At 46.0% G+C, this 21,368-nt stretch overlaps 1 protein-coding gene across 1 annotated transcript in view; it reads right to left on the reverse strand.

Annotated features, from left to right (window-relative positions):
• LOC137560938 (von Willebrand factor A domain-containing protein 5A-like) overlaps nucleotides 1–21,368 on the reverse strand; it is a 178,610-nt gene that overhangs the window by 124,876 nt on the left and 32,366 nt on the right. Inside the window, exons 5-9 of the mRNA XM_068272130.1 lie at nucleotides 20,393–20,606; nucleotides 13,278–13,438; nucleotides 9,643–9,793; nucleotides 7,643–7,711; nucleotides 1,210–1,403 (exon numbers count right to left, since the gene is read on the reverse strand). Of these exons, the coding sequence (XP_068128231.1) occupies nucleotides 1,210–1,403; nucleotides 7,643–7,711; nucleotides 9,643–9,793; nucleotides 13,278–13,438; nucleotides 20,393–20,606 (789 nt within the window). The remainder of the gene's footprint in view (nucleotides 1–1,209; nucleotides 1,404–7,642; nucleotides 7,712–9,642; nucleotides 9,794–13,277; nucleotides 13,439–20,392; nucleotides 20,607–21,368) is intronic.

The following is a 21,368-nucleotide window of genomic DNA, read 5'->3' on the forward strand; positions in this document are numbered from 1 at the left end:
ATTAACGGTGTAAGAATGGCTGCAGTTTATATTTTCCCAGTAAAAGTTGTTTTGGCTCCGCCCACTTTTTGTAATCTTGACACACAGTCACTCAATGACCAAGTTTGTGAGCTTTCAGGTTTCTGGCATCAAAAATGTGTGAATGGAAGCAGTTTATCCACCAAGGAAATCTGATTGGCTGTATGTGCCCCGCCCCTTTAGTGAATTTGGACCCCAGTCACCCAATGACCGACTGTAGCAAGTTTGAAGCCTCTGCCATTAAAAGTGTAAGAATAGCAACAGTTTAAATATTTCCCTTGAAAATCAATGGGTGAATTTTGATTGGCTGTTGTAGGCTCCACCCATTTTCTTGAATCTTAATCGCATTCACCCAGTGACCAACTGTGGCAAGTTTGAGAACCCTGCGATTAACAGTCTAAAATGGCTACAGTTTACATTTTCCCATTTAAAATGAATGGCTGAAATTTGATTGGCTGTTTTATGCTCCGCCCACTTTTCCTGGATTTGTAACCTCGGTCACCAAGTGACCAACTGTGCCAAGTGTGGGGACTCTGGCTTGATTACTGTGAGAATGGCAGCCTTTTACATTTTTTCCATTGACTTGAATGGGTGAAATCTGATTTGCTGTTTTTAGCTCCACCCACGTTTGCAGGGGGGAACATATCATCCCATCCCCAGAACCTATCATCCCAGGTAGTAAGAGATCTGTATACCAAGTTTCGTTCAAATCGGTGAAGCAGTTTTCAAGTGATCGCGGCGACACACACACACACACACACACACACACACACACACACACACACACACACACACGCGCACGCGCACACACACGCACACGCACACACACACACGCACACACACACACTACACACACACACACACACACACACACACACTACACACACACACACACACACACACACACACACACACACACACGATTTTATATATATAGATAGAGTAGAGCCATGTGGACTAATGCTAAATTTTGGTCCACCAAAGGGGGCTTTCCTTCAGAACAACCACATTCGTACGTTAGGTTATTCTGTATCCAACCTTCACTATCTCATGAGGATAGAGCCTCATGATCTAAGCTCTACTAAATGTAGAACCTCTTCCATCCGTGTTCACCAGGAGATCAGGTCCATGTAGAAGGCAGAAGTACTCTTTACATACAGAAAGGGCTTCCAAGTAAACCATGCTACTGACCTTGGCTCTCTCAATACGTGGGATGAGATTTGGGTTACGCATAAATTGCCATTGGCATATGGAACCCATATACTCAGATCGATCAACCACAAAGATGAATTCTCCACAGTTGGATTGTTCCTCCTGGCCAGTCAGCAACATGGGATAGAAGTTCAACATGGCAACTGACTCAACCATGATAGACTCTGCGGGGCCTACAGGAGGGGAAAACTGTTATGGAGATGGAAAAGATTTACAGGAAATTCCACTCTAGCTAATAATTTAAACTCATGTATCAGGGCTGCACAGATGTTTTTGCAATTGAAAGTGTACCTAGGATGAAAAATATTAAAGCATTTATACTTACCTGGGGCTTCCTTCAACCCCTTTAGGCCAATGGCTCTCTCCCTGTCCTCCCGGGCTGCTCTGATCGTCAGCTGGGTGGCCTTGTCTCCTCCTCCAGTCGCCCCAGTCGGTGCATTCTGCGCACAGTGTAGCAGTACTAGGAGGGATAGTGTTAGGTGTAGCGGTACTAGGAGGGTTAGTGTTAGGTATAGCAGGATGAGTAGGAGAGATAGTGTTAGGTGTAGCGGGGCCGACAAAGGCAAGGATAGTGTTAGGTGTAGCAGTAGGAAGAGGACTAGTGCTAGGTGTAGTAGCTGTAAGAGAGTTAGTGCTAGGTGCAGCGGCAGTAAGAGGGATAGTGTTATACTAGGTACACACCATACAATTTTCTGGCAGATTTCCCTGCAAGATCGATTAATTTCAACATATACCTATCTAATCTATATTGGGGACATATACCTATCTAACCTATACTGGGGGCATCTACCTATCTAATCTATACTGGGGGTATATACCTATCTAATCTATACTGGGGGACATATACCAATCTAACCTATACTGGGGGACTTATACCAATCTAACCTATACTGGGGGCATATACCTATCTAATATATACTGGGGGCATATACCTATCTACTCTATACTGGGGGCATATACCTATCTAATCTATACTGGGGGCATATACCTATCTACTCTATACTGGGGGCATATACCTATCTAATCTATATTGGGAGACATATACCTATCTAACCTATACTGGGGGCATATACCTATCTAATCTATACTGGGGGCATATACCTATCTAATCTATACTGGGGGACATATACCTATCTAACCTATACTGGGGGCATATACATATCTAACCTATACTGTGTGCACCTACCTATCTAACCTATACTGGGGCAAATATATTGGCTACCTATATTGGAGGCACCTACCTATCTAACCTATACTGGGGCAAATATATTGGCTACCTATATTGGAGGTACCTACCTGCCTAACCTATACTGGGGGCAACTATATTGGCTACCAATACTGGGGGGGACCTATAGCTGGCTACCTATACAGCGAACACCTATACCTGTCTACAAGTTGGGGGCGCATTTTAAGCCCTTCCCCCTAGGTGCAATTTAGCCTAGAAACTGCTAGTATTTGGCTCCATCCACATCATGTTTTGTCCACGCCCACACATGTACCGCTTCATTTATAGATGGGGGGGCCTCGAATTATGGACTGCTTGGGGCCACCAAAATCTTAGCTGCACCCCTGATTATGGCTGTACAGAGATCACTGGTAAAAACATAGAAACTTATGCCCGGGGTCCTGTATGTCAATACACCTTCCTGGTAGTAATCTCACTGCATTTTCTAATCTCTGTACAGCTGCAGTATCAATGAGTAAAGAGAAGTCTGCTGCAGCAGTGTGTCATTTAACCATGTTTAAAATCCATGTTTCCTATCATAAATGTAAAATTGATCATACGTTAAACATTTTGAAACACAAGCACTAATTTACCAAGATTAGTGTTGGGCGAACATCTAGATGTTCGGGTTCGGGCCGAACAGGCCGAACATGGCCGCGATGTTCGGGTGTTCGACCCGAACTCCGAACATAATGGAAGTCAATGGGGACCCGAACTTTTGTGCTTTGTAAAGCCTCCTTATATGCTACATACCCCAAATTTACAGGGTATGTGCACCTTGGGAGTGGGTACAAGAGGAAAAAAAAATTTAGCAAAAAGAGCTTATAGTTTTTGAGAAAATCGATTTTAAAGTTTCAAAGGGAAAACTGTCTTTTAAATGCGGGAAATGTCTGTTTTCTTTGCACAGGTAACATGCTTTTTGTCGGCATGCAGTCATAAATGTAATACATATAAGAGGTTCCAGGAAAAGGGACCGGTAATGCTAACCCAGCAGCAGCACACGTGATGGAACAGGAGGAGGGTGGCGCAGGAGGAGAAGGCCACGCTTTGAGACACAACAACCCAGGCCTTGCATGAGGACAAGAAGCGTGCGGATAGCATGCTTTGTACCACCATGCAGTCATAAATGTAATAAAGATAAGTGGTTCAATAAACAGGGACCACGCGGCAACGCTAACCCAGCAGCAGCACACGTGATGGAACAGGAGGAGGCGCAGGAGGAGAAGGCCACGCTTTGTGAGACACAACAACCCAGGCCTTGCATGAGGACAAAAAGCGTGCGGATAGCATGCTTTGTACCGCCATGTAGTCATAAATGTAATAAAGATAAGAGGTTCAATAAACAGGGACCACGCGGCAACGCTAACCCAGCAGCAGCAGCAGCAGCAGCACACGTGATGGAACAGGAGGAGGCGCAGGAGGAGAAGGCCACGCTTTGTGAGACACAACAACCCAGGCCTTGCATGAGGACAAAAAGCGTGCGGATATAGCAGCAATGCTTTTTGCCGCCATGCAGTCATAAATGTAATACAGATGAGAGGTTCAATAAACAGGGACCGGAAACGCTAAACCATCCCAGATGTTCATCGGTCATGTTACTTGGTTGGGGTCCAGGAGTGTTGCGTAGTCGTTTCCAATCCAGGATTGATTCATTTTAATTTGAGTCAGACGGTCTGCATTTTCTGTGGAGAGGCGGATACGCCGATCTGTGATGATGCCTCCGGCAGCACTGAAACAGCGTTCCGACATAACGCTGGCTGCCGGGCAAGCCAGCACCTCTATTGCGTACATTGCCAGTTCGTGCCAGGTGTCTAGCTTCATGCCCGGTTTCAGGTCCAGCGGTGCCAGCCACAAATCCGTCTGTTCCTTTATTCCCCTCCAAATTTCCTCCCCTGTGTGCTGCTTATCCCCAAGGCAGATCAGCTTCAGCAACGCTTGCTGACGCATGCCAACAGCTGTGCTGCACTGCTTCCACGATCCTACTGCTGCTGGTGCTGGGTTAGCATTTCCGGATGAGGTACAGCTTTGAGATGCGTTGGAGGAGAAGGAGTCAGAGAGGTAGGTGCTGCTGTTGTTATCCAGCTGTTTGCGGCGTGGGCAACACCCGCGCCGTAGCAGGTGAGGAATCGCTGCCAGGCTCCACAAGGTTCACCCAGTGCGCGGTAAGGGAGATGTATCGACCCTGGCCGAACGCACTCGTCCAGGTGTCAGTGGTGAGGTGAACCTTGCAGGCAACGGCATTCTTCAAGCTTCGGGTTATTTAGCTGACCACGTGCTCATGCAACTCAGGCACTGCAGAGCGCGCAAAGTGGTAGCGGCTGGGAACCACGTAACGTGGGATGGCCACTGACATCATGCCCTTGAAGCTGTTTGTCTCCACCACTCGATATGGCAGCATTTCGCAGGCCAGAAGCTTGGCTATGCTGGCTGGCTGTTACTGCCACGGCCCGGGGGTCATTTGCTGGCAATTTCCTCTTGTGCTCAAACATCTCAGAAACAGACAACTCAACCGTAGCGCTGCACACCGAAGGGCTGTTGGTTGTTGTGTTTGATGAACACTGGGAGACCTCAAGAGCACTAGTCCGGAAAGTGACAGTGTCAGCATCGTCTGATGTTTGTGAATGTTGTGAACCACGCAATGGCTGGGCTACTGCTGCTGCTGAGGCGGGTCTGGTGGTGAGTCTGGTGAACCCAAGGGAGGCAGTGTTGCTGGTGGTACCCTGTCCTGCCGCGTTTGCCCACAGAGTGGGATGTTTGGATAGAATGTGGCGGCTCATGCTGGTGGTGGAGAGGTTGTTAATACTTTTCCCCCTGCTCAGGCGGGTCTTGCACACCTTGCAAATCGCCATGGTAACATCCTCAGTGCAGTCTTCAAAGAAAGCCCAGACTTTAACTGGCTGAGGACTCGGACCTCGTGCGTGATGTGCTGGTGCTGCTTAACCCACTGCTGGACGCTTGAGAGGTCATCCAAGTAATTATCTGGTCCTGTTCTTTTGGATCTGTGAGGGTTGTTGTCCTGGACAACATGGGCAGTATTGAGTGGGTTTTCTTGGGTGCTCCCCTGTGGCCTGTACGTGAACCGTCAGGGGAAACACCTCTTCCCTTGCCCCTCCCTCTTTCACCGGATTTCTTCCTCATTTCACTTATCCTTAAAGTACACGCTGACTGGCAGCAGTACAGTGGCAGTACAGAAATGCTATACAGTGGTGGGTGAGCGGTGTACCACTATTGTCAGCAGTGACACAGAGCACAATGCTATACAGTGGCGGGTGAGCGGTGTACTACTGTTCCCAGCAGACACAGAGTGGAAGTAAACACAATGCTATATAGTGTGGCTGAGCCGTGTACACAGAGTGGCATTAAACACAATGCTATATAGTCTGCTATATAGTCACCCCGAACAGGGTGATGTTCTGCAGAACCCGAACAGTGGCAAACACTGTTCGCCCAACACTACTGGGAGGGAACGCAGATTTTAGTACCTAAACACACGATACAACATGTTTTCCGGGGTCGGACTCTGAGGCACATACAGATGGTCCCGATCATCATCCTCATCATACAACTCTTCTCCTGAGTCTGACCCACCCACCACCTCTGCCACCCCAACATCCCCAGACACAGACCCCTCATCGTCCTCAACATTAACTTGGGATGCTGGCCTGAGCCAGACCTCCTCCTCCACATCAGGCCCCATCATCTCCTCAATGGCAGCCCTCATTAATCGCTCTGGCGACGGACTGATGGACACAACGTTCTCCTCCGGGGAGGGCTGCTGCTGACCACTGGCTGCTGGGGTGGATGTTATAGCTTGCGTGGGGCGTTGGCTGTTGCTGTTGTTGGGAGTGCTGCTCACAGCGGAGGTCTCTGGGGAACTCATGTTGAGCTCATATAGTGGTTGACGGTGAGTGGAGTATTACTGATCCCAGCAATATACACACTGACTGGCAGAGTACGCAATGCTATATAGTGTGGCTGAGCGAGGTACACAGAGTGGCAGTAAACAGAATGCTATATAGTGTGGCTGAGCGAGCGGTGTACCACTATTCCCAGCAGACACAGAACAGTGAACAGAATGCTATATAGTGTGGCTGAGCGAGCGGTGTACCACTATTCCCAGCAGACACAGAACAGTGAACAGAATGCTATATAGTGTGGATGAGCGAGCGGTGTACCACTATTCCCAGCAGACACAGAACAGTAAACAGAATGCTATATAGTGTGGCTGAGCGAGCGGTGTACCACTATTCCCAGCAGACACAGAACAGTGAACAGAATGCTATATAGTGTGGCTGAGCGAGCGGTGTACCACTATTCCCAGCAGACACAGAACAGTGAACAGAATGCTATATAGTGTGGCTGAGCGAGCGGTGTACTACTGTTCCCAGCAGACACAGAACAGTACACAGAATGCTATATAGTGTGGCTGAACGAGCGGTGTACTACTGTTCCCAGCAGACACAGAACAGTACACAGAATGCTATATAGTGTGGCTGAACGAGCGGTGTACCACTATTCCAAGCAGACACAGAACAGTGAACAGAATGCTATATAGTGTGGCTGAGCGAGCGGTGTACCACTATTCCCAGCAGACACAGAGTGGCAGTAAACAGAATGCTATATAGTGTGGCTGAGCGAGGTACACAGAGTGGCAGTAAACAGAATGCTATATAGTGTGGCTGTGCAAGCGGTGTACTACTATTCCCAGCAGACACAGAGTGGCAGTAAACAGAATGCTATATAGTGTGGCTGAGCGAGGTACACAGAGTGGCAGTAAACAGAATGCTGAGCGAGCGGTGTACTACTATTCCCAGCAGCGACACACAATGACTGGGGGGGACCCTGGCTAGCGTGGCTGGAGCGCGAACTACCCTGCCTGCCTACCCAAAGCTAAACCCACAGACAAATGGCGGAGATATGACGTGGTTCGGGTATTTATTTACCCGAACCACGTGACAGTTCGGCCAATCAGAGCGCGTTCGGGTCCGAACCACGTGACCCGTTCGGCCAATCACAGCGCTAGCCGAACGTTCGGGGAACGTTCGGCCATGCGCTCTTAGTTCGGCCATATGGCCGAACGGTTTGGCCGAGCACCGTCAGGTGTTCGGCCGAACTCGAACATCACCCGAACAGGGTGATGTTCTGCAGAACCCGAACAGTGGCGAACACTGTTCGCCCAACACTAACCAAGATTAATCTGGGGACTTTGTTTTGAGCTGAAATTTCGTTGGACTAGCTTCCACAATTTTTGGACACCTAAAAGAAAACAAACAAACTTTGGTTATATTTAGAAGTCATACAAAAAACCTGATTACAATGCAAAAACACAATATTATACTTCCAAAAGCACATTGAAATGTAACTTTTAATATGTTATTGTTCTTGGAAAGGGGATAACTATCAGACATATGGACCAGTATAGCTCAAAAGTATCTTATATATAGAAAATATAGGTGTTTACTGTCATGTTCCCACTGATAAATGTAATAAAATACATGAGGGTGCTTCGTCTCTGGTTCTCTTTAAGTAAATTGTTTCAACTCAGACTGGGTAAAAGGGATAGCCCTATAGAAGTCCAAATAATTACTGAGTGGTAAATTCCAGAGGCAGAAAGGCTGAGATTTCAGAGAAGAAGCTGAAAATGTCACCTTTATATTCAACTAGCAGACCTAAGCCTGTTGAAACACAGGCTCTAGGCCACCCGCACAACCCCCTCCCCTCCTGCCTGTGACGGCCACCGAATGTCAGCGCGCATGCGCCCGCGCACGCCAGCCCCCCTGGCCCCGTCCTCCTCCTGTCCCAACAGCTGGCCATGTTACGCATGCGCAGTAGCGAAAAGCATGGACACAGGGGTTTTATAGTATAGGATAACAGCAAAACCTACTGTAGCAGAGTCATACAAACGCGGGGCTGAAACTGGCAAAAAAAAATGGCAGCAGTTAGCTTGAATGTCCTGTACTAGTCACTTTACAGCGACATTCACAATTACGATGCAGAAGTGTAATGTGAAATTTCAAACTACTACAAAATGAATCCTGCACATAATCCTAATTAGAATGTGTCGTCATGGGTGGGGCCAAATTTACATGAACTTAACAGCGGTCTAAGTAGGCCTGCCCAGCAAAATGTTGGATGAAGCCCGCTCTCCATTAACACAAAACAAAAATGCAGCGTATCACATAAATAGGCAGTGTTACTTAAAGAAAACCTGAAATGAAAATAAAAAGTCAAAATAACCATACACAGGTCATACTTACCTCCTGTGCAGTCTACTCCTCAATCTCTTTCTCCTCTCCTGCATCCCATTTGTCCACTGTGATCAATGGAATTCTCTGTCCTCCATTTTGAAAATGGCCATTACCCCATAACAGCTTCCTGGTCAGCACACTGTGACTCCGAGCTCATAAAAAAAAATGAAAGTTGTACTCACCTGGGGCTTTCTCCAGCCCAGTGCTGGTCGGGAGGTCCCACGACGGCGTCCTGGCTCTTCTCCTTCTCTCCACTCCGGAATGGCTGACAGGCCGCAGCCCGGGCGACACTCGCCCGAGTGTCGGGCTGCTCCTTCCGCGTATGACGCGGATTACGTCACACGCCGGCCGCCTCGCCGTGATGACGCAAGGCGGCCGGCGTGTGACGTAATCCGCGTCATACGCGGAAGGAGCAGCCCGACACTCGGGCGAGTGTCGCCCGGGCTGCGGCCTGTCAGCCATTCCGGAGTGGAGAGAAGGAGAAGAGCCAGGACGCCGTCGTGGGACCTCCCGACCAGCACTGGGCTGGAGAAAGCCCCAGGTGAGTACAACTTTCATTTTTTTTATGAGCTCGGAGTCCCTTTAAACTGTAATATCACCCACTAGAGCCATAGTGAAACATGGACATTACCTTGCACATTCAGTTGTAACTGCCACCTGCTGATATATAACTGACAGCAACTGATATATTTCAGTTCTGACAAAATCTTGTCAGAACTGGAAGGGATCACTGGAAGAAGAAAATGGTGAGGAACTGACAGTGAGGTAAGTATGTAATATTCATTTGCAGCTATGCCATGTGTTTATTTAAAATAATTTTCTTTGCTTCAGGTTCCCTTTAAAGAACCTTAGTAAATGCATCTCACAGCACCAGATAGTTGGCTTCTCCTAGGTTTGAGGATGCATAGGGGAACTGCTATGTACAGGAAGTATTATCACCTGATGGCTTTCGAACCCTTGGTGGTGGTCTTGGCGGTCGGTATACAGGTGCGAGCCCTGCTTCCACTGTGATGCTGGGCTTGTCAATGTCCGTATAATAAGCCATTAACTCCACATCTCGGTCAAACTTGTGTCCCTCCACCAGCGACACCTGCGAATGTGACATCATAATCATAGTATGAGAAATTGTGCTGGACTTCACTGCCGCTGCACTAACACAAACTTAGCATGGGACATATATACAGCAGACTGGACTGTTATTTAGGGCCCGTTTCCACTAGAGCGAATCTGCAAGCGTTTTCTGCACAGATTGGGCAGCACGGTGGCAGCATAGTGGTTAGCGCTTTCGCCTTGCAGCGTTGGGTCCCCAGTTTGAATCCCAGCCTGGTCAACATCTTTAAGGAGTTTGTATGTTCTCCCCGTGTCTGTGTGGGTTTCCTCCGGGCACTCCGGTTTCCTCCCACATCCCAAAAATATACAGATACGTTAATTGGCTTCCCCCTAAATTGTCCCTAGATTACAATGCATACGATACATACACATAGGACATATGACTATGGTAGGGACTAGATTGTGAGCCCCTCTGAGGGACAGTTAGTGACAAGACAATATACTCTGTACAGCGCTGCAGAAGATGTTGGTGCTATATAAATACTAAATAATAATACCCAATACAAGTCAATGGGCCTGTTTCCACTTGTCAGGAAATCTGTGCGGTGGACTGTGCAGGAAAAATCTGCACAGCAGAAACATCAGAATTTGCACAACGCAAGGCTAGTGTGCGATTTGCCTGTAATGTATTTAATGGGAAAATTGTGTGCCTTTTCACTATGTGAATTTTCCATGCGAATTTGCGTAAGTTTTCGTGTAAAATAAATGTAAAAGCACACTGGCACTGACATGGTTAAAATTCGCATACTTACAATCAGATGCGAATTTTAACGTGCTTTCACGTCGAAATTTGCATACAAACGCGTACAAATTTGCATCCGCTTGCGAATTCGTTTTTGCGTTGTCTGCAACGGAATCGCACCGCACTAGTGGAAACGGGCCCATATAATGAAATATGCAACTTGTTTACAAACTGTCTAATAGTAGAGTTACAATTTAGTTTCAAAAATGTTTATGAAAGGTTTGTAGAAAAGTAGTAACAGTGATTGTAGTAAGTTTCCCATGCAGGGGAGTCAAATGTAGACAATAACAAACAATAAGCATCATTTAGTATTTGACCAGGGAGGGGGATTGCCACTAGACACCAGGGAAATATATAGGGGAGGGGGGCAGCAGTAGACACCAGGGAACTGTACGGGGGAGAGGGACCACTAGACGCATGGAACTGTATAAGGCAGTGTTGGACTTGGAGGTGGTAAAACGGATGGAATCCACTTGCTGGCCAAGCAGCAGTAATCAGGTGTTGCTGCTCACAGTGAGGACATTTTGCTGCAGGTTTCTATTGGGAGTGATAACACAGGGTTACTGCTGCTTGGCCAGCAGGTGGATTTCCTCACAGTGAAGACATTCTGCTGCAGGTTTCTATTGGGAGTGATAACACAGGGTTTCTGCTGCTTGGCCAGAAGGTGGATTTCCTCACAGTGAAGACATTCTGCTGCAGGTTTCTATTGGGAGTGATAACACAGGGTTACTGCTGCTTGGCCAGAAGGTGGATTTCCTCACAGTGAAGACATTCTGCTGCAGGTTTCTATTGGGAGTGATAACACAGGGTTTCTGCTGCTTGGCCAACAGGAGGATTTCCTCAGTTTTTCCACCTCCCAGTCTGACACTGGTATAAGGAAAAGAAGGGACCATTATACACCAGGGAACTGTGTAAGGGAGGGAGACTTGGAACTGTCAGTGGCATAGCAATAGGGGGTGCAGAGTTAGCGACCGAAGGGTCCATCCTCTATCACAGTATTAGCTCTTTATTGGTCCTGTGCTAGAAATAATCACTTCTATAGATGCTCTAAATAGTAGTAATCCTTAAAGTGAACCTCCGGACTAAAAATCTACTCAGCAGATCTGAAAAGGCTGGGTGTTTCTTTAACAATTTCACAGCATCAGAACTTTGTTTTTCTTACCAAAGCATCATTTTTAGCTGCATTTTTAGCTAAGCTCCACCCATCAAAGAAAACTGCCGGGCTTTTTTTTCCCTGATGCTGTGTAAAGCATGATAGGATATCCTATGTTGTTATTCACGCTGCCTAGCAACTGGGAGGGGTGATCAGGACACAGGACAGTTGGAACTGTGTCTCATGCTCCCTGTCACCTCTTTTCAACCAAAAAGATGGCTCCCCTCATGAAATCAAACATTTGCCTGTTCTTTTAAAACATGGCGGATAAGAGATTATATTACCTATCTATTTTAATTAACATAACTAATGTAACTTAATGACACCATGTTTGTTTAGGCTTAAGTTCCTCTTTAACGCATTGTTCCCCATCCCCTTCTTGCACCACTGACACTGTAGTTGCCATTGGCAGGTTTTGGTACGCCATATCAATTGTTATGTATAGAGTGCTTGGGGGGCCCAATGTAAAACTTGCACCGGGGCCCATAGCTCCTTAGCTATGCCACTGGTCCCTGTGTTTAACTTTGGCACACTTTGTTTTTGAGTTTGACACCCCTGAATAGAGCAGCAATTCTTTTTTTAAGCTCCTCAGAGAGTTCTCTGCCATGAGGTGCCATGTTGAACTTCTAGTGGCCAGTATGAGAGAATAGGAGAGGGATAACACCAAATTTTACACACCAGGGCCCATATGCAATTTCTTATTTCTCCTGAGTTTTTTCCTAGGTGATATTTTAACAATTTGTCATAAAACGCATTTTAAGCCACCAACAAGCAAGAAAATATTCAAAATAAAATGGATAGTACCTTTTCACTAGAGATGTGGCGAACATCTCTGGGGCTTTAACTACGCACTGACCCGGAGTAGTACTCGTTCATGACGTCACGCACACGCGCAGAAAGTGCCCGGCAACAGGACCGCGATCTAGGAAGCGCTCCACCGGGCAGCGCAGGCGTACTACTCCGGGTCAGTGCGACCCGGAAGTAGTTAAAGCCCCAGGGATTTAGAGATGTTCGCCACATCTCTACATTTCACCAACTTTTTGGGTACTTTTCCAACTGTAAAATGCTGAAAATTTAGTTTAAAGAGAAAATGAAAATGATGTCCTAGGAGATAACTCAGGTGAAAAAACCATTTGCATGTGGGCCCTGCTCCCCATTCATCCTGAGATGACACTAGCGAGGTACATGACCCCAGGGAGGGAAAATGTCTAAACCAGTCAGCCTGACGGATGAAAATTGGGTGGTTAGGAGATCTTCCTCCGCTAATGGTCCTGAACGATTGTTTGTGATCAATCATGTGAATGACTGAATGTGAATTGTATTGTTAGTGGCCATCTTTATACAAGCTGTACCCTGACTACTTGTATCAAAGTGTCACACCTTCAATGCTGTCCCATGAAAAGATATAATCAAAGGGAAGTGTACTCACTTTTGTGACATACTGTATGTATGTATGTATTTAAAAAATTGTATACAATTTTGGTGATAATGGACTCAGGGATGTTCATCGTGACTGCTGAGCTGGTTGGCCTGTCATTGGAGGAAGTGATCATTTTTGTACCCGCTCACCTTGGCGCCGGTCTTGTTGCTATCCGTGTACTCCATGGGGGTGATGTCACAGTTGGACTCGATTCTGGCGATGCCGTAGGCAGACTGGAAGTGAGCGCTCAGCATGTACGGGACGTCTGGTGACAGCAGTGGGGGTGTGACTGGCACATCTAACTCATGATCTGAAACAGAGAGAGAAGACAAATGTAAAAAAGGTGGGGTAGGCGTACGTGAAAGACGGGCGCCATGGAAAATCGGGTGCAGGATAGTAGAATATTGGTAAATTTAACAATACTCTACTATTTAAAGTGTTCATATTCGTTAGTAAAATAACGGTAATTGTTACTGATATTTTACTATAGCTAAACCTAAGCCTAATCTCACACAAAACCCTCCACTATTATTATTATTATTTAGTATTTATATAGCACCGACATATTACGAAGCACTGTACAGAGTATATTGTCTTGTCACTTAAAGAGAAACTCCAATCTAGAATTGAACTTTATCCCAATCAGTAGCTGATACCCCCTTTTACATGAGAAATAGAATGCTATTCACAAACAGACCATCAGGGGGCGCTGTATGACTGATATTGTGGTGAAACCCCTCCCACAAGAAGCTCTGAGTACCGCGGTACTCTGTGCAAACTGCCACAATGTAACAATGTTCACAGACAGGAATTAGCTGTTTACAGCTGTCTCTAACAGCCAAAGCAGCTAGCAGCAGCTACATAACCTGCCCACAGTAACAATGTCACCATGTAATACATGTCAGAATGTAAATCGGGGAGAGGAAAGATTTTACAATGAGCAAACACTGACTAAATCATTTATACATAATTATGGTAAAAAATGAAGCACTTTTTTTACTACATTATTTTCACTGGAGTTCCTCTTTAACTGTCCCTCATGTCCCTCAATCTAATCCCTACCATAGTCTTATGTGGATGTATATATCATGTAGTGTATATATCGTAGTCTAGGGCTAATTTAGAGGGAAGAAAATTAACTTATCTGTATGTTTTTTGGAATGTGGGAGGAAACCGGAGTGCTCGGAGGAAACCCCCACAGACACGGGGAGAACATACACACTCCTTGCAGATGTTGACCTGGCTGGGATTCGAACCAGGGACCTAGCGTTACTACAGATGCCTAACCCTAAGCCGCTGACCCCCCCCTCCCCCATTTGGTGGTGACTAACCTAACCCCCCTGCACAAACTCCCTTCCTACGCCTAACCCTAACTGCCTCGCCCTCGCAAACACCCTTCCTGACACCTAAAGCTAGCCATCCCCCGTACACAAAAAAAAATAAAATAAAACAGCAAAACACTATAATTACCGGGTGCTGCCTGGAGCTCATATTTCCCCTTTTAAAAGCAGAGAGAAAAAAACTGGAAAACTAAAGATTATCGAGCCTTGCCTGGCACCCGTTTTTTCCTTTTGGCACTGGTTGGCCAATATTTTCAATGAAAGTCTATGGTGGTGCCCATTTGGCCAGCAGCCGTATGTGCCTAATATTGTGGGATAGTGGTAAGCACTCTTGCCTTGAGGTGCTCCAATCCTAGGCTCGTATCCCAGCCGTGACCAGTGGTGCTCATCACGACCTCGTGCATAGCCATGATTCACGAGCATTTTTCCACTATCCGACATCGTGATCCGAATCCGTAATCGCCTCTCAATCACGGATTCAGTTCCGAATGCACTCGTGATCGTGGTCCAAATCCGGGTCGTGATCATGGATTTAACTGTGATCACAACCGTGATTTAACCACCAAAACCTGACGACTTTAGCGGTTAACAGCAAAGCCCCCTTACATGGTATAAACAACAAATTTGCCAGATATGTTAAAGAAAACCTGTACTGAAAAAAAGTTCCCCTGGGGTGTAGTCACCTCAGTAGGGGGAAGCCTCTGGACCCTATCGAGGCTTCCCCCGTCCTCCTGTGTCCCACGGCGGTCTCGCTGCAGCCCCCGGAACGCACAGGCGACAAATCCGACAGCCTGTTCAATATTTACCTTTCCAGGCTCCAGCGGGGGCGCTGTTGCTGCTCTTCTGACGGAGATAGGTGAAAATAGCCAACCTCCGTCGGGTCCGCTCTACTGCACAGGAGACATGCGCCTGCGCAGTAGAGTGGCCCGACGAAGATCGGCTATTTTCGCCTATCTCTGTGGGAAGAGCGGATACTGCGCCTGCGCTGGAGCCCGAGAGGTAAATATTTACATCCCCGCCGCTCCGGGAAGATTTTCGCCGCCGTCGTGGCACTGAGGAGGACGAGGGAAGCCTCAATAGGATCTGGAGGCTTCCCCCACACATGGTGAGTACCCCCAGGGGAGTTTTTTTCATTACAGATTTTCTTTAAGAATAATAGTGGGAACAAGACAAAAAAAACAATTCAAAAAGACCTTATAGTTTTTGAGAAAATCGATTTTAAATTTTAAAGTTTTACAGGAAAAAGATACATTTAAATGCGGTAAATGACAGTTAATGAAGCAAAACTCGCCGACTTTAGCAGTTAATAGCAAATCCCCCTTACATGCTAGAAAGACCACATTTGCAGGATATGTTAAAAAGAACAGTGGGAAAAAAATTATCTTTTCCTATTTTGGCCGAGATAGACAGAATGCGGACCCCCGGCTGACTGGGGCTTCGCACCCTGAGCTATACCAGACAGCATGGTCCAAGCCTTCCCCTCCCTCCCGGAGCCCTTGTCCAATCCATGGACAAGGGGCTCTCCCCCCCACTTCCGGTGCCCCAGGAGGAGGTGGGGGCGACAACTCCCTGGGGGGTTCATGGTGGCATCTGGCAGCAGCGCTGTTTCTTGGACAGTGCGGACAGGGCGACCACCCTGGGTGCTGACTAGCAAGTAGAAGGGGAGCGCAGGCAGAAGGACATAACCACCAGAGAGCTGGTGATGAGTGGTACAGATTGTCTTTGGGGTTCAAATTCATAAAATAGGCGGAGCCACAAACAGCCAATCAGATTTGTTTTTATTGATGCCAAGGACCCAAAAGCTCACAAACTTGGTCATTGAGTGTTTGTGTGTTATGGTGCCAATACATGGTACAATTTTTTCATTTTTTTCGATTACAAATTTTGTTCGATTATTCTGTTACTTCTATATATATAAAATCGGGTGTGTGTATGTGTGTGTGTATGTGTGTATGTGCCACGATCACGCAAAAACGGCTTGACCGATTTGAACGAAACTTGGTATGCAGATCCCTTACTACCTGGGATGATATGTTCTGGGGGTCTCACGTCCCCCCTGCACACCTGGGCGGAGCTACAAACAGCAAATCAGATTTCACCCATTCATGTCAATGGAAAGAATGGAAAAGGCTGCCATTCTCACAGTAATCAAGCCAGAGTCCCCACACTTGGCACAGGTGGTCACTTGGTGACCGAGGTTACAAATCCAGGAAACGTGGGCGGAGCATAAAACAGCCAATCAAATTTCAGCCATTAATTTTAAATGGGAAAATCTAAACTGCAGCCATTCTTACACTCGCAGGGTTTTCAAACTTGGCACACTTGGTCACTGGGTGACTGGGATTAATATTCAGGAAAGTGGGTGGAGCCTACAACAGCCAATCAAAATTCACCTATTTATTTTCAAGGGGAATATTTAAATTGCTGCCATTCTTACACTGTTAATGGCAGAGGCTTCAAACTTGCTACTGTCTGTCTTTGGGTGACTGGGGTCCAAATTCACTAAAGGGGCGGGGTCACAAACAGCCAATCAGATTTCCTTGATGGATAAACTGCTTCTATTCACACATTTTTGATGCTGGGAACCTAAAAGCTCACAAACTTGGTCATTGAGTGACTGCGTGTCCAGGTTACAAAAAGTGGGTGGAGCCTACAACAGCCAAACAAATTATTTTCAAGGAGAATATTTAAATTGCTGCCATTCTTACACTGTTAATGGTAGTGGCTTCAAACTTGCTACAGTCGGTCTTTGGGAGACTGGGGTCCAAATTCACTAAAGGGGTGGGGTCACAAACAGCCAATCAGATTTCCTTGGTGGATAAACTGCTTCTATTCACACATTTTTGATGCCAGGAACCTAAAAGCTCACAAACTTGGTCATTGAGTGACTGTGTGTCCAGGTTACAAAAAGTGGGCGGAGCCAAAACCAACATTTACTGGGAAAATATAAACTGCAGCCATTCTTACACTGTTAATGGCAGGGTTCTCAAACTTTGCACAGTTGGTCACTGGGTGAATGAGATTAAGATTTTGGAAGTTAGGTGGGGCCTACAACAGCCAATAAAAATTCACCTTTCGATTATCAAAAGGAATATTTAAGCTGCTACCATTCTTATACTGTTAATAGCAGATGCCTCAAACCTGGTACAGTTGGTCACTAGAGTTCAAATTCAGTAAGGGGGCGGAGCCACAAACAGCCAATCAGATTTGTTTATTTTTCAATAGGAATTGATACCAAGGACCCCAAAGCTGATAAACTTGATAATTGAGTGACTGTATGTCAAGGTTAGAAAAAGTGGGTGGCGCCACCAACTTAATTTTTTACATGGCAGGGTTCCCAAACTTGACACAATTGGCCACTAGGTGACTGGGATTAATATTCAGAAATGTAGGTGGAGCCTAAAACAGCCAATCAAAATTCACCTATTGATTTTCAAGGGGAATATTTACATTGCTACCATTCTTACACTGTTAATGGCAGAGGCCTCAAACCTGATACAGTAAGCTATTGGGTGACTGGGGTCCAAATTCACAAAAGGGGGTGGAGCCACAAACAGCCAATCAGATTTTTTAGATTGATTTCAGCCATTCTGTTATTGGCAGGGTTCTCAAACTTGACAAAGTTGGCCACTGGGTGACTGGGACTAATATTCAGGAAAGTTGGTGGAGCCTACAGCAGCCAATCAAAATTCACCTTTTGATTTTCAAGGTGAATATTTATATTGCTGCCATTCATACACTCTTAATGGCAGAGGCCTCAATTCTGGTACAGTCAGTCACTGGGAGACTGGGGTTTAAATTCTGAAAAGGGAGCGGGCCAAAAACAGCCAATCAGATTTGTTTAATTTCAATGGTAAAATGCAACTAATTGATGCCAAAGACCCCACAGCTCATAAACTTGGTCATTGAGTGACTGTATGTCAAGATTATAAATAGTGGGCAGAGCCAAAAACAACAAAATTTTTACATGGGAAAGTATAAATTGCAGCTATTCTTACACTGTTAATGGCAGGGTTCTCAAACTTGACACAGTTGGTCACTGGGGGACTAGGATTAATATTCGGAAAAGTAGGTGAAGCCTACAAGAGCCAATCAAAATTCACCTATTGATTTTCAAGGGGAATATTGAAACTGCTGTCAATCTTACACTGTTAATGGCAGAGGCCTCAAACCTGCTACAGTCGGTCATCAAGTGACTGGGGTTCATATTCACTAAAGGGGCGGAGCCACAAACAGCCAATCAGATTTGCTTTTCTGGATAAACTGCTTCCATTCACACAATTTTGATGCCAGGAACCCAAAAGCTCACAAACTTGGTCAGAGTAGTGACTGTGTGTCAAGGTTACAAAAAGTGGGCGGAGCTAAAAACACATTTCACTGGGAAAATGTAGACTGCAGTCCTTCTTACACTGTTTATGGCAGGGTTCCCAAACTTTGCCCAGATGGTCACGGGGTGACTGAGATTAATATTCAGAGAAGTGAGTGGAGCCTATAATAACCAATCAAAATTCACCTGTTGATTTTCAAGGGGAATATTTAAATTGTTGCCATTTTTACACTGGTAATAGCAGATGCCTCAAACTTGCTACAGTTGGTCATTGAGTGACTGGGGTTCAAATGCTGGAGAGGGGCGCAGCCACAAACAGCCAATCTGATTTGTTTAATTTCTATGGGAATATACAAATTATTGATGCTAAAGACCCCAAAGCTCACAAACTTGGTCATTGAGTGTTTGTGTGGTAGGGTTAGAAAAAGTGGGCAGAACCAACACCAGTCAAATACATACCCGGGCAACGCCGGGTCATCAGTGGGTGGAGACAAATACAAATTTCACAGGGAAAATGTAAACTGCAGCCATTCTTACACTGTTAATGGGAGGGTTCTTAAACTCTGCACAGTTGGACACTCAGTGAATGGGATTAATATTCAGAAAAGTGGGTGGAACCTACAAAAGTGAATACAGCTTCACCTATTGCTTTTCAAGGGAATATTTAAATGCTACCATTCTTGCACTGTTAATGGCACAGGCCTCAAACCTGCTACAGTTGGTCGTTGGGTGACTGGGGTTCAAATTCAGAAAAGGAGGTGGAGCCACAAACAGCCCATCAGATTTTTTCATTTCAATGCAAATTATTGATGCCAAAGACCACAAAGCTCACAAACTTGGTCATTGAGTAATTGTGTGTTAGGGTTAGAAAAAGTGGGTGGAGCCGACACCAGCCAAATACATACCCGGGCAACGCCGGGAAATCAGATAGTCGAATATAAAGATTTTTCCAACATGTCCAATTGGATTTTTATTGAAAAAACTGGATAATCGATTTGTTATTCTTGATTGAAAAAAAAGATTCTTTTAAACTTTCAATCGATTCAATCATTTTGGTTGAATTAACGGGAAAATTGGACGTTTTTATTGTACCATATATGGGCACCTTTAGGGTTAGAAAAAGTGGGTGGAGCCGACACCAGCCAAATACATACCTGGGCAACGCCGGGTCATCAGCTAGTAACTGATAAAACTAGGGGGATGTTTTTATTGAAAATGCCCCGGACATCTCCTTTAAAGTGGACCTGAACTCTTGAAGAGGACAGAAGGAAAACAGAGAGAAATGTACCCTGTGTGTATTTTGACAGTTTAGCCCGTCTAATTCCCCCTCATCTGTGACTAATCTCCACTGTAATTTGATCTCTTCAGCTGTGTCAGCTCAGGAATCTCCTCTGCCATGGCAGAGCAGCTAATTTGTAAACACAGGATGTTAACCCTATGTCTGCTTCAATGAAAGCAGGAAGTAGATGCACTGGAGATTTATTGCAGGATTTGTATCAACTGTAACAAAGAAATGTTTTTTTTCTGTAAAGGTCATTATGCTGTTGCTTATCTTTTAGAGCAGAGATAAAGTTCTGAGTTCAGGTCCGTAGTGTACCTGCTGGGGGGTATCTGGGGTTGAGGACGGCCGGCAGCACAAAGCGTACAGCGCCGTCTGCTCCCACCGGCAGCTCCTGGACATAGCTGAGGGTGACTTCGGTCTGTTCGCCGGCTGGGAGGTTCCCAATGCTACAGCCGAAATGCCTGAATCCATCCAGGACGAAGGCCTGCCTTTTCTCATGCAAATACTTTCTCTCAATTTTTCTCCAAGTCTGAAAGAGAGAAAAAGGAGCAACAGTTTTTCCATTGTCATTTATATACTCAGCTCACCAGGCTGGGAAGGGTTCATCCGCTCAGAAATTGCACCGATTTTGGCATGTAAAGCTATGTACCCACGTTGTGATTTTTCCAACGATTTTCCTGGAGGTGAGCGATTTGAGTGCCGAGCGGTTCTTTCCGTGATATCCCGATGTGGGTACAGGCGCACAACTAAGCGAATATTGATTAGCGTCGTAATAAAGACCATCATGTATGATCGGATCGTTAAGATCCCTGACGACTCCCGTGCAAAGTACCGCGATCACTTGAAGTCTCGTTCGCTCCCGACATGTAACGTCACGTGACATATTTATTTCATTTTAAGCAATATGAGTTGCCTGGCTGCCGTGCTGGTCCTCTGCCTCTAATTCTTTCAACCATAGCCCCTGAACAAGCATGCATCAGATCAGGTGTTTCTGACATTATTGTCAGATCTGACAAGGTTAGCTGCATGCTTGTTTCTGGTGTGATTAAGTTCACTACTGCAGCCAAATAGATCAGCAAGGCTGCCAGGCAACTGGTATTGTTTAAAAGGAAATAAATATGGCAGCCTCCACATTCTTCTCCCTTCAGTTGTCCATTTTTTTTTACTTACCCGGGGTTTCCTCCAGCCCCATAAGCATGGCTGTGTCCCTCGCTGTCCTCCTACGATCTCCCGTTCAGCCGCGGTGAGCCCCAGTAAGCAGCTCAGTGACGTCAGTAGCGGACCTTCTATG

This window comes from Hyperolius riggenbachi, chromosome 1 (assembly GCF_040937935.1).
Source record: "Hyperolius riggenbachi isolate aHypRig1 chromosome 1, aHypRig1.pri, whole genome shotgun sequence".
NCBI lineage: Eukaryota > Metazoa > Chordata > Amphibia > Anura > Hyperoliidae > Hyperolius > Hyperolius riggenbachi.